This window comes from Echinops telfairi, unplaced genomic scaffold (genome assembly GCF_000313985.2).
Source record: "Echinops telfairi isolate 266 unplaced genomic scaffold, ASM31398v2 ScPeMD7_60;HRSCAF=208, whole genome shotgun sequence".
In the NCBI taxonomy this organism is placed as follows: Eukaryota; Metazoa; Chordata; class Mammalia; order Afrosoricida; family Tenrecidae; genus Echinops; species Echinops telfairi.
Window position 1 is genome coordinate 43,230,746 of NW_022103958.1, and position 20,958 is coordinate 43,251,703.

The 20,958-nt window shown below is 53.4% G+C and overlaps 3 protein-coding genes across 4 annotated transcripts in view; 2 read left to right on the plus strand and 1 right to left on the minus strand.

Annotated features, from left to right (window-relative positions):
* Nucleotides 1-1,178: 1,178 nt before the first annotated feature.
* ASCL3 (achaete-scute family bHLH transcription factor 3) lies at nt 1,179-1,724 on the plus strand. Its single transcript, XM_004716389.1, has one exon. It carries the CDS (start codon nt 1,179-1,181, stop codon nt 1,722-1,724), a length of 546 nt encoding a protein of 181 aa, XP_004716446.1.
* Nucleotides 1,725-6,373: 4,649 nt separating this feature from the next.
* Nucleotides 6,374-16,204, plus strand: CUNH11orf16 (chromosome unknown C11orf16 homolog). The gene is made up of 5 exons (XM_045290932.1): nt 6,374-6,443; nt 7,488-7,657; nt 9,850-10,090; nt 10,793-11,437; nt 15,328-16,204. Exons 1-5 carry the CDS (start codon nt 6,374-6,376, stop codon nt 15,375-15,377), a joined length of 1,176 nt encoding a protein of 391 aa, XP_045146867.1. The 3' UTR covers nt 15,378-16,204.
* The window catches only part of AKIP1 (A-kinase interacting protein 1), a 9,637-nt gene continuing 4,879 nt past the window's right edge, over nt 16,201-20,958 (minus strand). For both annotated transcript variants that reach the window (XM_045291074.1, XM_013008259.2), the window contains 2 exons: nt 18,615-18,686; nt 16,201-16,622 (listed from right to left, as the gene is read on the minus strand). In XM_045291074.1, the coding sequence (XP_045147009.1) occupies nt 16,479-16,622; nt 18,615-18,686 (216 nt within the window). In that variant the 3' untranslated portion in view covers nt 16,201-16,478. The remainder of the gene's footprint in view (nt 16,623-18,614; nt 18,687-20,958) is intronic.

A 20,958-nucleotide genomic window follows, 5' to 3' on the forward strand; every position in this document is an offset into this window, starting at 1 on the left:
ATCTAAACACCGACATTCTTTCCTAATCCTACCCGGGTTGGTTTAAAGAGGACTTTACCAAGGGCTCAAGTAGAAAGAAAATGTTTTGAAAATGATGATGGCAACAAATGTACAAATGCTCTTGACACAGTGGATGGATGGATGGATTATGATAAGGGCTGTATGAGCCCCAATAACATGGTTTAGAAATAAAGAGGACTTTAGGGGATATTTTTTGGTTTAACATTAAAGATTATATCAAGGTAGTCCTTTCTGTATCTTACCCGCCCTCAATGACTCCAGGAAGTTACAGTCACCTTTTAAAAGCGAATCTCCCCTTTCTTGTTTTCAGTTGTGGTTCGGCCCTGGCGTGGAGGGCATAGTACTTAGGGCTGTGAGTCTGTGTGCTCACAAACGAGTCTGTCATTCCTCCCACACACGGGTGAAGATTGTGGCATTTCTGCGTTTCTCAAACCTTACAGTTTGTTTTCATCACAGCTGGATTCTGCCTCTATTATTTACTTAATATTTTCCTTTTCACTCTTTTAAAAAGGAGCTCTGCACCACCATCAGTGTGAAATCAGTAAAATTAACAAGAAAGAGAACAATAACAATATTAGTAAATGCTAGTGAAAAACTGGTTACATTGTAAAGCAAACAGCCCACAACCCGCAGGATATGAACAGAGTCGTAAGAGAAGGGAAAATGACTGATAAAAGCGTGAACAGCAACAAAAAACATGGCTAGCAAATGAGTTCCAGCTCATAGCAAACCCTAAGAGACAAATGTAGACTGCCCCACTGTTTCCAAGGGGTGGCTGGGGTCCCAACTGCTTTCTTTCCAGTTAGAGGCCCAGGCCTGGCAACAGCGCCACTGGGGATCCTCCGCTCGGTAATGCCGCTGGTTGAAGACTGTTCTGCTGGGGATGAGACAGCCCTCTAGTCTAATCGTAAGGATTGGAAGGATGCAAGAGCATGAACTTTCTCACAGGCTGACTGATGACTGTGACTTGAGGCTGTTGTGGGTACCAGTGAAAATCGTCTCTTACCACCCGCAGACGGCTACCCCCTCCCAGAGTTCTTGTCGTGAGCCCAGAGCTATTCACTCATCAAGGCAGAAAAGTCTTTCAAAGTAAATGTTGTCTACTCTGCTCTGGCCAAATTAATAAACTTGGTTATATTTCCAGGGAACAGAGGGGAATGATGGACAATAGAAGCTACTCCAATCTGCCAGACCAACTGCCCGTCTTCTCCGATTCGGCCCACCTGCCGCTGGCCCGGTCCTTCTATCTGGACCCGATGGTCACTTTCCACCTGTACCCTGAGACCCCAGGGCCAGCCCCTTACCCCGAAGAGCAGCCGCTGCTGCCCTGTTCCAGCAACTCCGTGACATTCGAGAACTATGCTGAAGCCTGCCCCTTCTCTTTCCCAGTGCCTTACCCAAACTACAGAAGGTGTGAGTACGCCTACGGGCCGGCCTTCATCCGGAAGAGGAACGAACGCGAGAGGCAGCGGGTGAAATGTGTCAACGAGGGCTATGCCCAGCTCCGCCATCACCTGCCCGAGGAGTATCTGGACAAGCGGCTCAGCAAAGTGGAAACGCTCAGGGCTGCCATCAAGTACATCACGCACCTGCAGTCCCTTCTGTGCCCTGAGAGGGCGGAGGCCACCAAGAATCCGGGGACCGGGCTTCCCCTCCTGGCGACCACCAGCCACCACACTGACCCCATATTTAGAATCGTCTGACTCAGTGTCCAGACAGCATCCTTCAGCAGTTTCGAAATGGAATTCTTCAGTGTGAGCAGAGTTCAAATGCTAACTTAGGGTGGCTTTCCTGTTGACTGTGAATTTCATTGTTCATTACTCGCCTGGGTTTGAGATGTACTCATAACATCACCTTATATAGACGGGCAAGACATGTCTGAATTTTTAGGCATCTCTCAAGAACTTTAGGGGGTAGAGGCATGTCTGTCTTTCCCACACTTGGCCAGTCTCCGTTGGGAGAAGTTCTCACAAGGGCTCTTTGTGATGATGCGTGGCGAGGGGCAATTCAATACTTGACGTGCACCTCACCGACGCTTCAAGCTAAGCAGTCACCATGGATTTTTCCAGATTTGTCTAAGTTTGATGTTCGTTGTTTTCAATTCTCTAGGATCAACAAGAAGTCTATGCCTTACCCATGTCACCATGGGAAAGTATCTTGGAGCTAATGCAAACATTCTGTACAAAACCTTGTTTCACTGGAAAATGTGTCAGTGTGGTATTTTTGCTCCATGCTTGAGACTTCCCCAGACAGCGCGGTGTAGGAGTTAAGAAGGAGTCAAAGCTGCTTTGGTTTAAATTCTGCCTCTGCTTCCTACAATCTGTGTCTCGGCACCTCATCCACAAAACGGAAGTGATGGCAACAGCAACTATGCCATATGTCAATGACGAGGCCGGAGGGGGCCTGACACCTATTACTCCCTTCATCTTTTTCTGGCCCTAGCATCCCCATTCCTCGGATCCCCTCAGCTGCTAGGACTTTCTATAACCCTTGGGATGGGTAGCTGCTTGTGTCTGGGAGTTGGCCTGCACAGTGCCTTTCTATTGCTGCCCCATCAGCTGGGCAGGCATGACAGTCTTCCAGAACCCCAGCAGCAGCAGAGTGCAGGCCTGGTGTGCCGGTCTCTGGACAGAAGTGGTCACTGGGCTGAATTTAGGACCATCCCTCCTTGCCCAGATGGCCAGCCCACCATCTGCCATGGCCTGCAGGGACTCCCCAGGCCCTCCTAGGGATGGAACCAAGGGTCAGTCCTACTGGCCCTGGCCCCTGCCTCTTGACCAGCCTCTGTCTGTGTCTGCAAGGACACCTGGGAGCCATGAAAAAGCCTGTTCCTGGGCATTCTGGGTCACTGTCTCACTGGGCAATGGGAGAGTTGTCTGGCACCTTCTCTCCCCATCCCCGAGGCATGGGCAGAGTGCCCGGGGGACAGGGGTGGCTGTGGGGGACCTCGCTGGCTTGTCTCTAGTGAAGGTCTCCAGCCACCTCCTTCCTACCCAGATGTGGCCCCAGGACACTGGCTGGGCCCTGCTGGCCACTCTCTAAGCCCAGTCAGTGCAGCCCCTCAGGGAGTGCGGCTCAGCGTCCTCGCTGTGGCATGTGACCGAGAAGGCCTCACCCCGTAGAGGATGGGGCACAAATGACCAGGGAATCGAGCCATCGGGGAGGGGGGTGCGGTGGCTGGGAGTCTGTTTCCATGGCCAGCTGCAGCTCCTCCCTTCCCTGCGCTCCCAGCTCCCATTGGTCACCGAGCCCCGTCAGGACTTCTGTATGCTGCCACACCATCTCCACTGGCATCTCTCTTATGAAGTCTTTTCCAATTGTCTGCCTTTGCCATCACTTGAAGACAGGCCCCAGTCTTATTTAACCTAAGTTCCTAGCGCCCAGCAAAAGGTCTCAGAGTAAGTACCTATCAATCAATCAGTGTTTTTGTGTTTCAGTCATTCAAATGCTATCACCTCGTGTCTATGCCACCGTTAGCTGTCCCTTCCTTGACTTCCTCTGCCATGTTCCCCACTGGCTCCAGCTGCACTTCAACTTTCCTTCTTCAGGCCGTTCATGCCCCTCTACCACTGACTTTCACTTGACCACCACGTTGACTTTCACTTGACCACCATGTTGACTTTCACTTGACCACCACGTTGTCACACTTATATACTTGGCTCTTAAAGTCCCCTGCATTCAGACCCCATATCAGACCCCACCCTGATCACCCAGATGCGTCATGTCCTCTGTGTTTGGGTCCTTTAGAGAAACAAAGCCACAGAAACTCATGTATAAGAGAGAGTTTTATATAAAGTTTAAGTGCACATCAAGAAAACATCCCAACCCAGTGCTGCCCAAGCCCACAAGTCCAACAGTACCCCATTAACCCATATGTCCGACACCAATCCACAAAGTCCTCCTCCATCTCACAAAACACACGCAATGACGCCGACTGCAGGGGGAAAGCCAGATCAGTGAATGTGTAAGCATCTCAGCGCTGGCAGGGGTCTCCACACGCGTCCTCCAGCATCCAGGGCTGCATCAGGGTAGGTTCATGTAGCTTCTTCTTGGGGATGTGTAGTATTAAATTAAATGACGAGGAGGGGGAGGGGGGGGCCAGCCCCCACCCGCTGCTTCTAATACTACCCACGGGTTCGGTAATGCACAATTGTACGGTTGAGATATATAAACGTTATATTAAAGTCATCAAGAGCATGAGAGATATTACAACAATACAGTCAGACACGCTACATGGTAGCATTGTTCACCTCTGCCCCGCTTGGTGGTCCTCATGGGGGGAACCCGGCTGCCAAAGCAGAAGCCGCCTCCCTCGCTGCAGCAGCCCTCTCGTCCACTACCCTCATGGGAGCAGCCTCTCGTCCACTGCCCTCATGGGAGCAGCCCTCCCGTCCACCTCTCTCTCGAGAACCAGGGAGCCTCCTTATTTATTGCTAACCACACATCATATCACTTTAGGGGGATACATCACAGTATCATGCATCACAGAGAGGGGCAATACAATTCACAACAACCTGCGTCATAGGGAGGGGTTGCAACATAGTCAATACAAGCAATAGGAAGGGGATGACCTAGTCATCTTGGAGTGGTCCCGGGCTTGCCTTTGGGCACTGCTTCAAGGGAACAATGTCAGAAGGGAATGGGCCCTATTTGGGGTGAGTCAGACTATACAGTCTGGCCGCTCTAGATGGCTGATGTTAAGAATAACCTCTGACCTATTTTTGCTGACCGCCTAGAGTACAGTCATTCTCAAGCAGCTAAGTCTGGTACATATTATTGGGGAGACAGCTTAAGAGAAACCCTCCTGTTCCCCACAGGGATGTCTTGCAGGAAGTCAGCCTTGCCAGCTGAAGCAGGGAACTGGCTAAGGCAGCTGCACCCTGGTCTGACCATCAGAAATCAAGAGATCCGAGAACTAGAAAGGCGAGGCTCACTGAGCCATTTATAGCTCCACCTTTCAATTAACCCCACATGTGTTTATCGGCCAGCTTGGCACAATAAACTACCTACCTCATCCTTAGAAAAGAAGAGCATAGTCTTACAAATGCCCGGGATGCCATCCTCTTCTTCCTCTCTACACGATCAAAACCCCAGCCGCTGCGTGCAGGAATGAACCCTGCCACGGCTGGAGGCCTCGGTCTTTGGACCCAGACTGACCTTGCGCACCAACTAGCTCCGCCTGTATGGCCGCGGCAGTCACCCTCCTGAGTACAAGGTTGCATTCTGTGAGGAAAAGCATCGGTTAAGGTACCTTTGGTTGTCCCCTGTTGCTCCCTAAAAAGAACAAATGCAACCCTAACTGTGGCTTCAATCCAGGTGGTTTATCGATTCATAGAACTGAAACATCTAGCAGTAGGCTTGTCTTCAAGAACTTGTTTTCTTTAGTTCTATCCTGCCTTCTGCAGGGTCCTAAAATGGCTGTAAGAAACTTCCAGAACCGCCTGTTTGTTTATTTATGCAGAGAGAGAGAGAGAGTCTGCATCTCAGGATGGCCAGCAAAAGTCCCAGGGTCCGTGCTGATTGCAGCGGCTCAGAATATGCCCATTCCTAACCAGGCCGTGTGGCCCGAGGGCTGGGATATGCTGGTTGGCACGGGTTCCAGCCCTTGGGGGTCCAGACAGTTTCTCCCAGCCACAGGGCTCTCCCCAGAAACAGGAGACATTCATCCATGGCTCTGCGACCGTGTTCTGTGTTTCCCACCAAACAATGCTGGGCACATAGCAGTCAGATGCCACAGTACAGCAGGGTCCTCCCGCGGTGTCTGAACAAGGTCTCTTGTGCCTACCAAGACCTGAGGGCTCCGCATGCTGGCAGGCCCTGCCACCTGCCTGCTGTGTGGGAGTGGGTGCCGGCCGTCCCAACTCCATCAACCTTGGGGAGCCCTGAGAACTGTTCTCATGAAAGCCGTCGGATGTGCACATGGAGTGCAAGACAGTAGAGTCTGCACCTGTTCCGACACCACTGCCCGGCCTCACACGTGCTCACCATCCCTCATCTCTCCAGCAGAGCCCCGTCTGTCCAGCGCATGCCCACATCTTTGGTTCTTTTGCTAGCCTCCTGCTGCCCAGAGTAGAGACATATCAAGAGCCCTGATGCTCTGTGGGGGTCAGTTGTCTCCCTCACAGGACTCCCCTGAGACCCACGGGGGTTCAGGATGGGACTGGCTCTTCTGGTCATGGAGATGCCTGCCCTTGGGGAGCTGAAGCTCCCTTGCCCTTTTTCTCCGCCTCTGCTCCCTCCCAGGGTCTTCCTGGGAGTGTGCAGAACCACCCCCTGCTCAGCCACTCCCAGGGCTCTGTGGACCTTCCTTCTGAAACCTCTCTGCACTTGCTCACTCCTCTCACTGGGCTGCATGTTGCCGCTGGCTTATATCCATGGCAGCCTGCCTGGCAACCAGGACTCAGTCAGGCTGATCCCCAACTGTCAGAGGGAGCCACGGAGGCTGAGGTGGAGGTTTGCAGTGCGAGGCTGTGGGTAAGTCCCTTTGGGGTGAGACCTGTGCACTTGGGACTCTTGAGAATGGCCCGGTGGGCTGGGGCAGTGGAGCTGGATCTTGGACCCTGGGTAGAAGCGGTTGTCTGTGAAGTTTGGAGGTAGCTGGGCCCTGGGTTAATCCAGGAGGTGTTTGGGTCAGGAGAGAAGTTTGTGACTTGGTTTAAAGGGTCGGTTTGTCATCAGGGTGAGGGTTTGTGAAGAAAAGAATGGTCTTCCCCTCTTGGGGGGGGGGGGCGGTTCCTGCTACTGGTGAAGCCCCCCAAACCAATGGCCATGACGTTGATTGTGACTCATAGCTACCCTATCAGAAGCTCCAAACTCACTGCCATCAAGTCAATTCCAACCCACGGTGGCCTGGTGGTATCGTGGGTAATGAACTGGGCAAGTAACCTGAAGGTCGACAGTTCAAATCCACTAGCCTCCCCCAAGGGAGAAAGATGAGGCTTTCTACTCCTGTAAAGGTGTACAGCCTTGAAAGCCTACAGGTTCCCTAGGAGTTGGAACAACCCCACAGGACAGAATGAATCGAAGCCGAAGCCAGCTAACTGCTTCATCTCTTCCCTTCGGCAGCCCACCCACCTTCGGTTAGGAGCCTGATGCACACTGCAGAGAAGGGAGGGGGCTTCAGAACGTCTGTGGGACAATGGAGTTAAATCAGAGTGGAGTTTCCCACCAACTCTGTGAAGCCCGGAGGAGCCCTGACCTCCTCCATGTGCCGGATTTGGTGCGTGCTGCCTCCTGAGCACTGGCCGCGCAGAGAAGCCAACGCACAGCCGGCCAGCGAGCAAAAGGGATTTAAGGCCCTTTCCCTCAAGTCCCAGCCCTTGCTCGTTTAACCCGGCCCCTCTTTCCTGATTGGGTGGCACTCAGGTGACTCACAGAAGAATTAGTGACTGTGGGAGAGGCAGGTGACCTGCACAGCTGCAGGGGCTTAGCTGATGATGGTGTTGTTCTCAGGTGGCTTCTGTGAGCCACGGACTTCTCCACCGGGCCCGGGGATGCCTGCACCCAAATACTGCAGTGTGACTACCACCCTGAAGGCACCTTGCTGGGGTGGGGCAGCTCCTCTCTGGGACCTGTCCTTCGCCTGCCCCTTTGCCCTGCGACCTCCCTGGCTCACCGGGCACAACCTCCTCACAAGGTACCTACCTGCTGTGCTAACTGGGGGGCGGTGTATGCACCTTGGCCTTTCTCATCGTGCGTGGGCGCTGGATGGTATGTGCTGGGAGGAGGGCTGTGTGCCTGAATGGGAGGCTGAAGGGCCTCTTATTGTTGTGGCTCATTGGCCTGAACACAGCAAGTGAGTGTCCTACTTCCCAAGTCACCCAGGGAGCTCCAAGGCTGACCTGGTGGTCCGTGGTCGCCGTGGGTGTGCGTAGAATCACCCGATTGTAAAGTGTCCTCACGCATTTTTACCATCAACTATGGGGCTTCCTCTGGTCCGACAGGAGGAATTCATTTCTACAACTGGCAACTCAGCTGGCACCCAGGCCCACTCAGGTTCCTTCAGTGTCCCTCAATGACCTTGACTTTCCCTCAATGACCTTGACTTTCCCCAAAGAGCGTCTCCAGGCAGCTGGATCCAAGTCGACTCCTACTGGGCACATGGGCAAAGGAAACTCCGAGTCAGTTCCTACTCACAGTGCCCTTGTAGGGCAGGGGCCTGGGCTTTCCCCACAGCTATAAGTCTTTATGGGCACAAGCACTTGAACCCCTTTCTCTCGGAGCAGCTAGTAGGTTTGAACCACAGACTTTCTGGGTTGTAGCCAGGCACGGAACCACTGTGCTACCAGAGCTCCTTCCTGGAAGAGCTGTTGGGAAAATCCCATCCTCTCTTCATTGCATTTTTTCAACAAGTGTTTTGAAATCCCATGTACAAATTGGGTAAATTCCAGGGACACACACGTGACCGTGGTATTGAACTCGGGCCACCTAAGTGAGGAACACACCACTCCAAAGGGTCTTTTAAGGTCCCTTTCCGGTTCACCTTTGTGGGCCAACCAGTTCAAGGCCAGCACTGGGCATCCTTGGTACCCAGGCCTGAGCTCCTTGCCCACACAGGAAAGAGCTGTCACAGACCTTAACCACTGACCCAGCCCTTCCGCAGGCACCATCCTGCACACCCACTTCTCTGGCTCAGAGCCCCTTGGCCAGCGCCTTTGTAGCTGCAGCACCTCCTCGTCCCCCGGGCCCCACAGCACCAGGAGCCTTCCCCATGTTGCTCCTTCGGCATTTCCCCTTCCCATCCTGGAATCCCACGGGTTTCCTTTGCATAATGCCTTCCTGGGGCTCCTGGCCCGTTGAGTCATTTCAGAACCAGCAGAAATGAACATGATCACATCAAGCCTAATGACTTTTTGAGTATTGTGACCCCATCAAATTGCCAACCTTCATACAATGGTTCCCCACATGCTCCTCCTTCCCTTTCCCCTCCCAACTGTCCACTTTCTCTTCCTGGAAGTCACTGGTCGCTACTTCCACCTGGCCTTCTGTTCTCGTACCTCGTGTCCCACGCACGCTGGCCTCTGCAGAGCAAACAGCGAAGTGTGTTTCTGGATGGTCTTAGGGTTTGGGTTTCACTGCCCTCTGATCCCACTGGCTTCCCCCAGGTGTGTGTCTAATCACCCATGGCTCCAAACTGCTGGCCTAGCACGGCAGGGGCCTGGCTGGCCAGGAAGAACCGAAAACGCTGCTGACACGTGGGTTCTGGCCAGAAGGGAACCAGATGGCTTTTATTACCGGGCTCGGATAAAGGCTGCTCCTGAGGCAAGTCCCCACCTTGCACCGGCATTTCCCAGCACGCTCCTTGAGGGTGGCCCTGCGGGTCAGGGTCCCGGACAGGCACAGATCTGCCACAGGCGGTCTGTGTTCAGGAAAAGTTCAAGATGTAGCATTTTCAGCCAAAGGGATCAAACCAACCATTGCCCTTGAGCCCAGACCTCATGTGCATCAGAGTAGCACCTGCTCCGCAAGGCTCTTCAAGGCTGGAATCTTGGAAGCAGATCAGCCCTTGTTGAGCTAGAGAAAGCAGGCTCCAGAGCAGGCACGGGGTGGGGGGTGGAAGCGCACTGGGGAACAGGCAGAGGGCCCAGGGTCAGAAATGGAGGTGAGGGAGAAAGATGACTGGGGAGCGGAGGAGGGGAGGGGAGGGGAGAAAGCAAGCAGCAACCCATGGGAGGCCACCGGAGACAGTCTCGGTCGGCCTCGGCAGCCCCGGCTCTCGGCATCGGTGCTTGGCCCTGCTTTCACTGGCACTTGCTGTTTGCAAGGAAAACCCTGGGCCTGGGGCTCCCTGCTGTACTTCCTTAGCCTGGCGCCCTTCCTTCCTAACAGCTGGAGAGGCAGGGGGCCCTGCTTGTGGAATTTGAGGCCCCCCAGATCACAGGCCCAAGGCTGTCAGTCCAGCGGCACCGGCACCGTGTGGTCTTGAAAGAAGAGGCCATTCAGCTCTCACCACCTATAGTATCCCCACTGCGTCCTGGGGACAAGGTACTGGCACCCTGGGAGCCTAACGGACAGCGGTACGGCCCTGGCACTGTTCTCTTGGGCTTGGAGACCAGAGAGCCTGAGAGAGGTAAGCTGCTCTCACCCACTGGGCCTCAGAAGGAGCCAGGCTGGTCAACAGGCCAGAGAAGAAAGGGGGGTGGTGGTGGTGTGTGTGTGTTCATTCCAGAGCTCAGGCCAGAGAAGGGTGGTGTGGTGTGTGTGTGTGTGTGTGTGTGTTCGTTCTTTCCAGAGCTCAGGGATCTTAGAAACACGAAAACAACCAAGCATTTCAACCTCCTCATGCATAGCTTCCTCTTGGGGTACAATCCCTAGCTGATCAGAAAATACTTTGGGCACAACGGTCTAACACGAATGTGCATGTTGGCTGGCTATCCTGTGGTGTAGTAGGGTTCTCTTGGGTCACGGTGGGATTCACGACTCCTCCTCCCCCACCCAGCCCTCCACCTGTCCTCTTCTCCAGAGCCAATCAGCACTGTGTCTACCATAGAGGTTCTTACCCCCTGCCTTCCCACCCCGCCCACCCCGTGCACTTTGGTTTTAACATGGAAAACAAAGGTCCCCGGAGGTCATCTTGCAGCCCCGGAGCCAGGCTCACTTGGTGCCACTGGGCTGGGGAGCTTCCCACAGGCTCTCCGGGGAGTATCGACGATGAGGAGCCAGGCAGGCGGAGAGGCTGTGTGCACTGAGGCTCTGGCTTTGGGGACTGGAGCACCCTATCTCCACTCTGAAGGAGCTTCAGGGGAACCAAGGCTGTGCCCTTCTCCTGTAGGGCCCAAGGATGAAGAAATCACGGTTCACTTCTGGAATGGCAAGACGACCACAGTACCTCCAGGTGGTGCCATCTGGGTGCCCCTTGTGGTCTGGCAAGCCGCTGTGGAGAGGCTGCACAAGCCAGTCACGAGGGAGCACCTCGGGCCCCTCCTCTGGGCTCCTTGCTGCTCTCTGCCAGGACCGGGCCCTGGCTGTGTCCACACCGGGCTTCCTCTGGGCACTCAGTTCCTCTGCCCTCTGTGTCCATCCCACACCTGCTGCCAGCCGCTGTGCCTGGGCTCCCTCTGCTGCTGTCCCTCGGCTAGACCCACCTGGTGGCCTCTACCCGGGACCTTGGCTGAGGACACAGCCGGGGAGCTGCCAGGGCCAGAGCTGAAGCCCACAGCACAGCTTTTGCCTCTAGAGGGCCCCCAAGAGCTGGCGGTGCAGGCGCCAGTGAGCCTTTCTCCCTCCACCTCCACCTCTGCCGAAGATGATTTAGAGAATGACCTGCGCATGGGCCTTCCCCCAAGACTGCAGGGTAGCAGCACGCTCAACACAGCAGCCCCGGTGCTGGAGAAGCCTCCACGGCAGAGGGGGCTCTGCCAGCCGGCATGGAGGTACTGGAGGAGAAACGGCTTCGAGCCTCGTCCTAGGCAGCCAGGTATGCCAGGGGCCCAGGGCACTCGGCTAAGGCCCCCTGCCCATTCCCTTCCACATGTTTCTCAGGAATTTGATGCAAGTGTCCACTCGGTTGGGATTGGAAGGAACACACTGGGAGTGGGGTCATGTTGAAGGGGTAGCTGTGCTTCGAGGGAAACGCTGGCTTTTAAGCAACCACGCCCAATGAGAAAGGACAAACCGATCTATGGGCCAAGGTTTGCATTCCCACGTAATGCCTATCTTTTGTTTATTCAAGAACACAGCTCTGGTGGTGCTGTGGGCTGGGTGTTGGGCTGCTAACTACAAGGCTGGTGGTTCGAATCCCCCAGCTGCTCTGAGACAGACCCATGGGGCTATCTCTTCCCGGTAGGGTTTGCAGTCTTGGAAACCCATAGAGGGCTGCTGAGAGTCAGAATGGACTTCTGGGTGTGATTTCCTTAACTGGTCTTTAGTGACAGGCCACTGCCAGGATCTGTTTTGGACCCTCTTCCGCTGTTTATGCTTGGAGACCTTAGCTTTTCTCTAGTCTAGGTTAAGGTGACCAGACGTCCCGCTTTTGGCAGGGCAGTCCTGGTTTTTAACAATTTGTCCCGCGTCCCGCGGCATTTTTAAAAAGGCCCGATTTTTTGAAAGAATGCACGACAAGCTAGGGTATACGGTTTTCGGCTGCCATGTGGCTATTTCGCCAGGATATGAGTTTTATCAATGGTATCCCGCTTTACCAATGTTACAATCTGGTCACCTTAGTCTAGGTGGATTGCCAAAATGCCTTCAGGTGCTGATGCGGGGTGGCCAGTGCCTGGAGGAGCAGAGAAACCTGTGGGTAAACAATGGTCAGCAGGCCTCTCTTCGTGTCTTAGAGGAGCCTCTCTGTTAGATGGGGAGGGCCAGGGCCCTGTCTTACGCCGCAGGTTCTTCTCAGCTAGCAGGGACCAACCCACCCCCTGCACTCACCGCCATGAGTTGATTCTGACTCCTAGTGATGGTGACCCTATCGAGAAGGGCAGGACTGCCGCGCTGCGTTTCTGAGACTCTTTACCAGAGTAGAAAGCCTCGTCTTTACCCCTCGGAACAGCTGGTGGTTTCGAACTTGAGGTTACCAGCCCGACATGTAACCCACGACCCCACCAGGCCTCTTCCGCTAGCAGGGAAGCAGTGTCTGAAGCGCTGCTGGCACTCCGTGGCCATCGCCAGACTTCCACACTTTGTCCTAAGAACGTGGGACACCCTGGAGGCTTGAGGACCAGCATCCTGATCACCTTCACTATCTAATTTCCCAAAGGGACCCAGAGACAGCAGCATCTTGTCAACTGCACTAGAGCTCTCGGGAGCCCTGGGACCTGAGGTAGGGCTCCGGTGAGGGTTCAGGACCCCTTCTCTGTCCGTTTGGGGCTGCCCAAGTCCCAGGACAGCTGAGGCGGCACCTCTCAGCTGCCGAGATTTCAGTCATGGCCCCGGAGTAAGGACCTGTTTAGTTTGCAGTTTCCGAAAAGTGATACATTGTTTCTCCAGCGGGAAGTTTTGAGTGATTCCTTTGGACCCTGGGGCTTTTGGATGTGTGAGGCTGTATCGATGTTTGCTGCTGTAAACCCCCACCCCCCCACCCCCAAAAAAGTGAACCAACCCCATTTTATTTAGCTTTTTCCTCTGAAGAGAATAAGGGCTTTTTTGATCATTTATTTTTGTTGAGAATACACATAGACCATCCCTTTCGACTTGACTCTGTGACCTTACATCTTCATCTTACACGGGTCTCACTCGGCCTCCGAGTCGCTCTTCCTCCATTCATATTAACTCACTGGTCCCTCGGGCTCCTGCAGTCAGTTGGATACCAGAGAGATAGTTCTTCTAAGAGCACAATGCTCCAGGCAGGTAATTTTTTCACTAGTTAGGCTAAACTACTGTTTGGCTTTAAGAAGACTTTAGGGGATAGTTGTGGTTTAAGGGTTATTTTAGGGCAATCAATTTTGGGGGGCGGGCGATCATCCAGCCACCCTGGCTCCAGGCCACGCAGACAGGTCTTTAAAAGAGCACCGTCCTCAAGGCAGACGCTCTTGACTGAGCTGAACGAATATTTGGTTGACTGTCTTGGAAACCCACAGGGTTGCTTACAACGCCAGGGCAGTGAATGGGGGTTTTCTGGTTTACTATTTGGTTTGAAGACGGCAAGGGATATTTTTGGTTTAAGGCTTAACAGGCAATAGTTATTTTAGGGCACTAGTGGGGTTCCTCCAGCCTCTGGAGCTCCAAAGCCGGCATCTAATTTTACAGAAGGGTTTCAGGGCTCCCCCACCTCTGACAGGGAAACCAGGAAGGGGCAAGGATCCAGCTATGGCCATCTGAACTCCGGAAAACATGAAGGGGCTGCGGGAGGGAGGTTTGCGAAGTGGGGCATCGCTCACAGTGGGAGGCCTTGGTGGAAGCCCCTGGGAGATGGCTCTAGTAGAAAGTGATGTTACAAATGGAGCCAAGCCTAGGTTTCCTGCTAAATCCACCAGCACCCTCCCTGCCTCCTGCTCCGGCACAGACCAGAGAAAACAAAGTTGTGCGTACTTACCCAACAGACAGGGGTTTTGGGGAGCTGCTGGGGCAGTATGACAGTAACGACAGTAGTGGGGGCTAACCAGAGGGCCGGTCAGGTCTGCCTCAAATACCTTGTCTTCCCAGGGAGCTCCCAAGCCTGGGTTTCCCAGGCTGAGGCTTGCTCCATGGCCACTCTCTGGCCTCCTGCACAGCCTCGGTTGGTAGGCACAGACCAGACCGTTTGGATCCAGCGCTCCCAGAAAGATCAGTGTGTGGATGCCAGTAGTCACGTCGCTTCCCCTCCCTCCCTCGCTTGCTGTATGAAGGACAGCAGATTCAAGCTGTCATGTTGAAAGATAGGGAGGGGATGGGCTTCCCTAAGAGTAATCTTTCCCTTTTAGATGGGCTATCCTTAAGAAATCACAGCTCTTGTTACTTGTTTTGCTTCATTCGTTGTCTTGGGCTGTTTCCCCACCAGCTTCCCCTCTCTTCATCTTTGTGATCAGCTGTGATTTAGAAACTCCTAGTGTTCAGTTAGCTATCCTTATTGGATTGTTTGAAAAATGAATAGTGAAGCAGGTGATTCTCAATAGAGTTCCCCTTCAAACATCAAGACTCACCCTGTCTGGCATCAGAAGACCCAAGCCAAACAAAATATATGAATGTAAATGATGGGGGTTGGAGTGGAGACTCAACTGGACATCCCCTCGCAGAAAGGTCACAGGAAGGGAACAAGTCAGCCACGGTGCAGCATAGCACCGATGGAACACACACATTCCTCTAGTTCTTTGATGCTCCCCTCCACTATCATGACCCTTGTTCTACCTTACAAATCCGGCTAGACTGGAGCACGTGCACTGGGACAGATAAGAGCTCTTGACACATGGAATCCAGGATAGATAAAGCCCCTCAGGAAGAGTAATGGGAGCAGCAATACCATGAGGGTGGGGGGAAGGTGGGGAGAGAAGAGGGAGAAATGGGGAACCGACTACAATGATCGACATATAACCCTCCCTGCCCCCCGCCCAGGGGACAAACAACAGAAATGTGGGCAAAGGGAGACAGTGGATGGAGTAAGATATGAAAATAATTTATAATTTATCAGATGTCCAGGGAGGTGGGAGGTTGGGAAAAGTGAGCTCAAGGGCTCAAGCAGAAAGAAAATGTTTTGAAAATGATGATGGCAACATATGTACAAATGTGTTTGATACAACTGATGTGTGGATGGTTATAAGAGCTGTAAGAAAACCCCCAATAAAATGATTTATTAATTAAAAACAAGAGAATGAGAACAGGAGAAAAAAAAAAAAAGGCTTACCCTATCAAATGGTGGCATATACAACATAACTGACTGACATCTGGGTTTAGGAGCAAGACCTCTCAACCTGTCTGGAAAGAAGCAGCCAACAGACCACTGAGGACACTGGAGGGAACCACCAAGGGGCTGGGCCTGGAAGCGACCAAGGGAAGCCACCACCGACCGGGCCGGAGGGCAGCGGAACATGAAGACTGAGTCAGGGTCCTGAGACACATCACAGGGAAAGGAGGACTGGGCAGGAGCCTCTTCAGGATGCCCTTACGTTGTTCTTGGACTTTCCAAGCTGGTACCACCACATGAGTATAAGCCCCCCGCCCTTCTTCCCACAAAACACACCCTTGAGTCCTTGTGCCATTTCAAAAGGCTTACAAAACTCAGGAAGTTCATTGGGAGGGGAGGGGCAATGGGAGGATCCCAGGTTAAAGGACCCCATCTCTATGGTGATGGGCCTGGGCCCATCTGACTAGGCCCTGAGTGTAAGTCGGTACTTGACCAGGCATCCTCTAGCTCTAGCTCTGCTGAGCCTTTACTTCCATCGCACATACTACCAGCAGTGTTTCCTAATGGAAGCTTTGTTCTAATTCAAGGCGAGAGAAACTCGCTGGCCACTAAGCTCAGAGACGCGCACGTACGATAGGCAGGGTGGCTGAAAGGCACAACATGGTGACTTTTTCAAATCAGTGACTTCTGACCCCTAGAGGCACAATTGGCTTAAGACTCCCAGGCTTTGATGCTAAAGCTGTGTGGGAGAGTTACAAAGCGTGGCTGGCAAGGGTTTCTGCAATGTAGGGAGGCTGAGTCAGGCCACAGGTGGTAGGTAGTCAGCTGTGCCCACTGAGACTTGTAGCAGGTGAGCGGCAGGGAGGTGCCCCTGTTGCCAGACGTTTCCTTTCCCCTCTTAATACCCATAAAATGGAATTCTCTTCGGTTCCAATCTCTCCCTTTATTATCAATAATTAGTCTCTGCTTGGAAAGCAAGCACTAAAACCAGTTCAGACAGCATTATGACATTATTATTCAGTTAAAAGTGGGTGGGGGTTAAAATAGGCACTGAAAGAGACAGACGCCGGCTCCCAGAGGCTGCACCCCGACAGCACCAAAAGCAGAGTGAAAGCCTTCGTGTCACATTGAGAGTCCCACCGTGGCTTCCTTCTGCTGGCTTCTTACAAAGAGGTGGCGCCGGGTCAGGGGATGAGCAGCATCATATGGGAAAGACCAAGTCCACGCTCTGCCCCGAGCCCACTGCCACCACGTGAGTCTTCTTGGTGAAATCACTGGCGCCGACAGTGACAGAGTAGGTCCCTGGGTAGACTTCTATGTAGAGGTCCTTAGAGATGCTCTCAGCCTGAAACAAAACGACAGTGGAGGCTTTATGTCCCCATGCCATCACCTCAGGCCAGAGGTGTGGTGGCAGCGACAGGAAGGACTGACCGAGGTCCTGCTTGGGCTCAGCGTGGCCACACAACAGCACAGTCACCTCCCTGGGTCTCAGCCCCTCCCACCTGTTTCCTGATTTCTCAACTGACAAATGTATCGAGCTCATAAAAAAGCATGCAGCTGGAAACACTTTGTGAACGTTCAGGGGCTGTAGAAACCTGACAAAGAACGTGCCCGAGTTAAAAGAGATTTGGCAGAGGGAGCGGCTAATGCCGGCTGGTTCGGGGTGCACATGTTAGCAATAAGGCCATGGGCCCTCCCTCAGAATGGTGAGAACCTCTCGCTGTGCTGAGCTGCGCTCATTCTCAGGAAGATAAACACTTCCCATGCTGAGAATACTATGCGTGGAATTCGGCCCAGAAGCCACCAAGGAGCCAAGCTGGCCAAAGCCCTCCCTCCAGGGGGCTGCTTCACCTAACTTGCCCCACACTAGAGGCTGCGGGGACCCTGGGGAGTTTTCTGTGGTGCGCATACCACGCCCCTCCTAGGACAGACTTCACGCAGAGGCTGGTGGGGCCTCGGTTCAAATGGCAAAAGGGCAAAGTCACAAACCAGAAGAGAGTCTGATTGTGCAACAAAGAGCCAGCTGGAGAGCCACTGGAGGCTGAATGCTGGGCCGGGCCCACAGGCGGAAGCGGTCATTTCTACCACCAGGTCCAGGGGAATAAAACCCAAACACTAACTTGAGATTCCCCCTAGGAGAAAGACAGGGTCATATTCTGTGAGCCCCCACCCCTGCCCCAGCCAGCCCGACTCAAAACCTTGAAGACAGACTACAAGCCAATTGTTCCCCAGGCCGATTTCTGCCGTCTATCCTACAAAACGGGGTCTAGTCTCATTGAACTGGTGGGAATGTGTGCGACAAAGCCACCCACGGAGTGGCTGGCTGGTGGAAACAAAGGGAGGTTTCAGAAAGGCCGATGGGGGATTGCAGAAGGCCTTCTGTTTTGCATAAAATGACACATGGGGGCAGGGCACACCTGTGACTCCTGGCTCTGGGGGCAGATATCCCCATTCCCTCAGGTCACAAGTTGGGGCACAGCTTGGATTTGTGACTCAGGTGGAATACGGTTAGTTGCTACCGTTTTGGCTAAGTCTGAATCCTCGCTAGTAGTGACTTGCATTTTTAAAGAAAAGTTATCGCAGAGACGTGTTAAAAAGTCCCCTTCTTAAGAGTTCTGGCCCTGCCAAGTTCCAGAAGTTTCCACTGACTTGTGAATTAATGAGCACAGCAGCCTAACAATTAAAAACAAAACTCGCTGGTGGGGGGGGGGGGGGCCGCTCCACCTTTCTTTTTAAAAAAATCACCGCGGACATCTACAGCCGAATATAAACGTTTGCTACTCTGACCATCTTTCTCAGTATGTTTTTGGTGACGTTACAGTGGCCATCTTGTGCAATTGTCAGGACTCACCCCTTGCTGATTTTTTTCTCCGCTCGACACAGAGATGTGATCAATACCTCTCAAGGGACAGCTCCCCACCGACACGTCTGCACGCAGAGACATTGGTGGAAAACGAGAGCACACCCCTGGGCCCAGACGTGTGTCCAATTCCAGCCCCCGGCTGCACTTTGTCCGCAGGAAGGTCAGGCCCCTCCTGCTGAGTGAACAGATGGGGAATTCTAGGAGGAACCTGCCCTCCCAGCTGAGCTGCAGGAGCCCAGATGGGAACGCCTCACCTTCCTGCGGCCGCTTTGAGTTCAGGCCCCAAAGCATCCCGGAAGCTTCCAGGGAAGGAAGAGCACGGAGGACAATCCGACACCGACCGGGAGGCTGTGGCCCCTCCCCCAGTGTACAAACACGGCAACCGAAAACAACCACACACTCGGCATTGAGAGCTTCTCCCTGGAAACCCGGCCAAGTGGCGGGGAAGGCCCGCGGCAGAAGTCCTATGCTCACCGGATGGGAGGCCCCTGGGTCACACTGCGAGGCTGGATCCTTGCCTTCAAGCCCAAAGGCAGCATCTTGTCTCTGTGGAGGCAAGTTGAAACACTGACTCCTGGGATTACAAAGATAAATTTTCTCCGACATTATTACTGGCATGTGCCCTTGACTCGATTCAGAACCATACTGACCCTTAGAGGGCAGAGATCAGCCGTCCCATCGGCTTTCCAAGGTTGTAATCTTTATGGGAACAAACTGCCACACACACCCCAACCCCACTGGGTTTGAACTGCTGACCTTTTTGGTAACCAGCCGAGCACTTACCCACGGTGCGACCAGGGCTCCCCCTACATGACTAGGAACTAAACGGTAGTGTCAGTTTTTTCGGAAGTCGTCACCTAATGTTGGCTCTGATGACTATTGGGTGTTGAATTCAGGCAGAGCTGGGCTTGAAGCCCCTCGCTGTCTACTTGGGAGGGAGGGAGACTCCAGCCTGAATTCAGCCCCAGTCAGGCGGCGCCTGCATCCACTCCAGCATCCTTGCCCTCCATCCCTCCACTCTAACTCTCCCCGATGCTCACACGCCAGAGAAGCCAAGGATCTGACTCGTGGATTAGACTGGATTGAAGTGTGCAATCTTTGAAGACAACTGAGGGAGTTTTAAACAGTACAAAAACCCAAACCAGCCCCCACAAAACAACCCCCCCTCCCTTCTCAAAAACACAACTATGCATGTTAAGTCAGTTCAAGTAGCCTCTGGCTTTGTGAAGAATCGCACGGCGTAGGTGGTGAATTTGTAACGAGGGGCCTGTCAGGTTGATTGTTCTTGTTGGTGCTTGGTGCTGCCGGGTCACCTCCAACTCACGGGACCCTCACCCTCGTGCAACGGAATGACGTGTCATCCTCCCCTGGTGACTGTGAGCCCACTGTTGCAGCCAGTCCATCTTGTGGAGGGCCTGCCTCTTTGTCCATGACCCTCTCCTTTACCACAGGAGCAAGACGAGGCTGTCCACTCCTGCAGACTCCAAGTCTTGGAAACCCAAAAGGGGCAGTCCTACTTTATCCTAGAGCAGCGGTTCTCAACCTGTGGGTCACGGGGGTCGCCCGATTCATAACAGTAGTCAAATGACAGTGATGAAGTAGCAACAAAAATAACTTTATGGTTGGGGGGGGTCACCACAACATGAGGAACTGTATGAAAGGGTCACGGCATTAGGACCCACTGTCCTAGAGGGTCATTGAGTTATAATCGACTCCGTGGCAGTGAGAGAACTGAGTTATGCTTTACCAAAGGATCCCTGGTGGCGTAGTGGACTACACATTGAGATGCTAACTTGCCACAAGGCTGGTGGTTCAAACCCACTAATTGTCCCAGGGAGAAAACTGAGGGTGTCTGCTCCGACACGGCGTCACCATCTCAGAAACACACAAAGGGGCAGTTCTACTCTGCCCTACAGGGTTGTCGTGACTTGGAATCAACTCAATGGCAGTGAGCTTGATCTTTTTGGTTTCACTTATACTCGATCGACCAAGCGTGGCTCCCTTTTCCTGGTACTGGTCTCTCCTGATAATGGCCCAGAGTAAGGGAGGCAAAATTTATGGTCTAGGATAGTATTTAGTTGAAAGAGGCCACCTCCTTGCACCTTATTTTTAAAAGCTATCAGACACCATCAGGAGCAACCGTAGCGCAGCAGTGAGGTGTTCTGCTGCAAACTGAAAAACCGACAGCCTTGGCAACCCGACGGGCCAGTTCTACTGTGTCCCACAGGGCCCCTAGAAGGCCTACAACCCAAGTGACATGTGAATTATCACCTACCTTATGAGTATGATATTATTAAAAATCATTTTCCTATTCCCAGCTATAGAAGAATATAAGACGGCCACAAATCCCCTGGCCTAGGAGGGACAGGCGCACCCGAAGACCCACAGTAGCTTCTGTCTTGAAGTTTGGGGCCAACTCCCATGTCATGGTCACTGCTGCAATTTCTATGACTCCTAGTGAACACCCCGTCACAGAGCACTGACCCTGGGCCACCCAGTGCAGTCTCTCACTCTTTTCACTTGCTGTGAGGAGCACACGGAGCAAAACGCACCCCCAACCCACCACGTCTACAGGCACAACTGAGTGACGCTGGCGGCATTCAAGCTGGGCCACCGTTCTCAGGCTCCTTTTCCAAACTGGTCCTCTGCCATCAACTCGAGCCCCTCCCTGCCAAGCTTCCTCTCTGCTCTTCCCAGCTGCCAGGTCGTTGTCAACAGTTCTTCCCAAGGGCTCGGTGCTCCTGGTAGACACGCTACTGAACACGCCAACTCACCAGGCAGACACTCTACTGAACACGCCAACTCACCAGGCAGACAC

What these genes read in the sequence shown, in the direction of transcription:
- ASCL3 (XM_004716389.1), top strand. Translation starts at nt 1,179, where the DNA reads ATGATGGACAATAGAAGCTACTCCAATCTGCCAGACCAACTGCCCGTC.
- CUNH11orf16 (XM_045290932.1), top strand. Translation starts at nt 6,374, where the DNA reads ATGTTGCCGCTGGCTTATATCCATGGCAGCCTGCCTGGCAACCAGGAC. An exon ending in GGGCACAACCTCCTCACAAG is followed by an intron (nt 7,658 to 9,849) that starts GTACCTACCTGC and finishes CCTTCCTAACAG; the next exon opens with CTGGAGAGGCAGGGGGCCCT. An exon ending in GACCAGAGAGCCTGAGAGAG is followed by an intron (nt 10,091 to 10,792) that starts GTAAGCTGCTCT and finishes CTTCTCCTGTAG; the next exon opens with GGCCCAAGGATGAAGAAATC.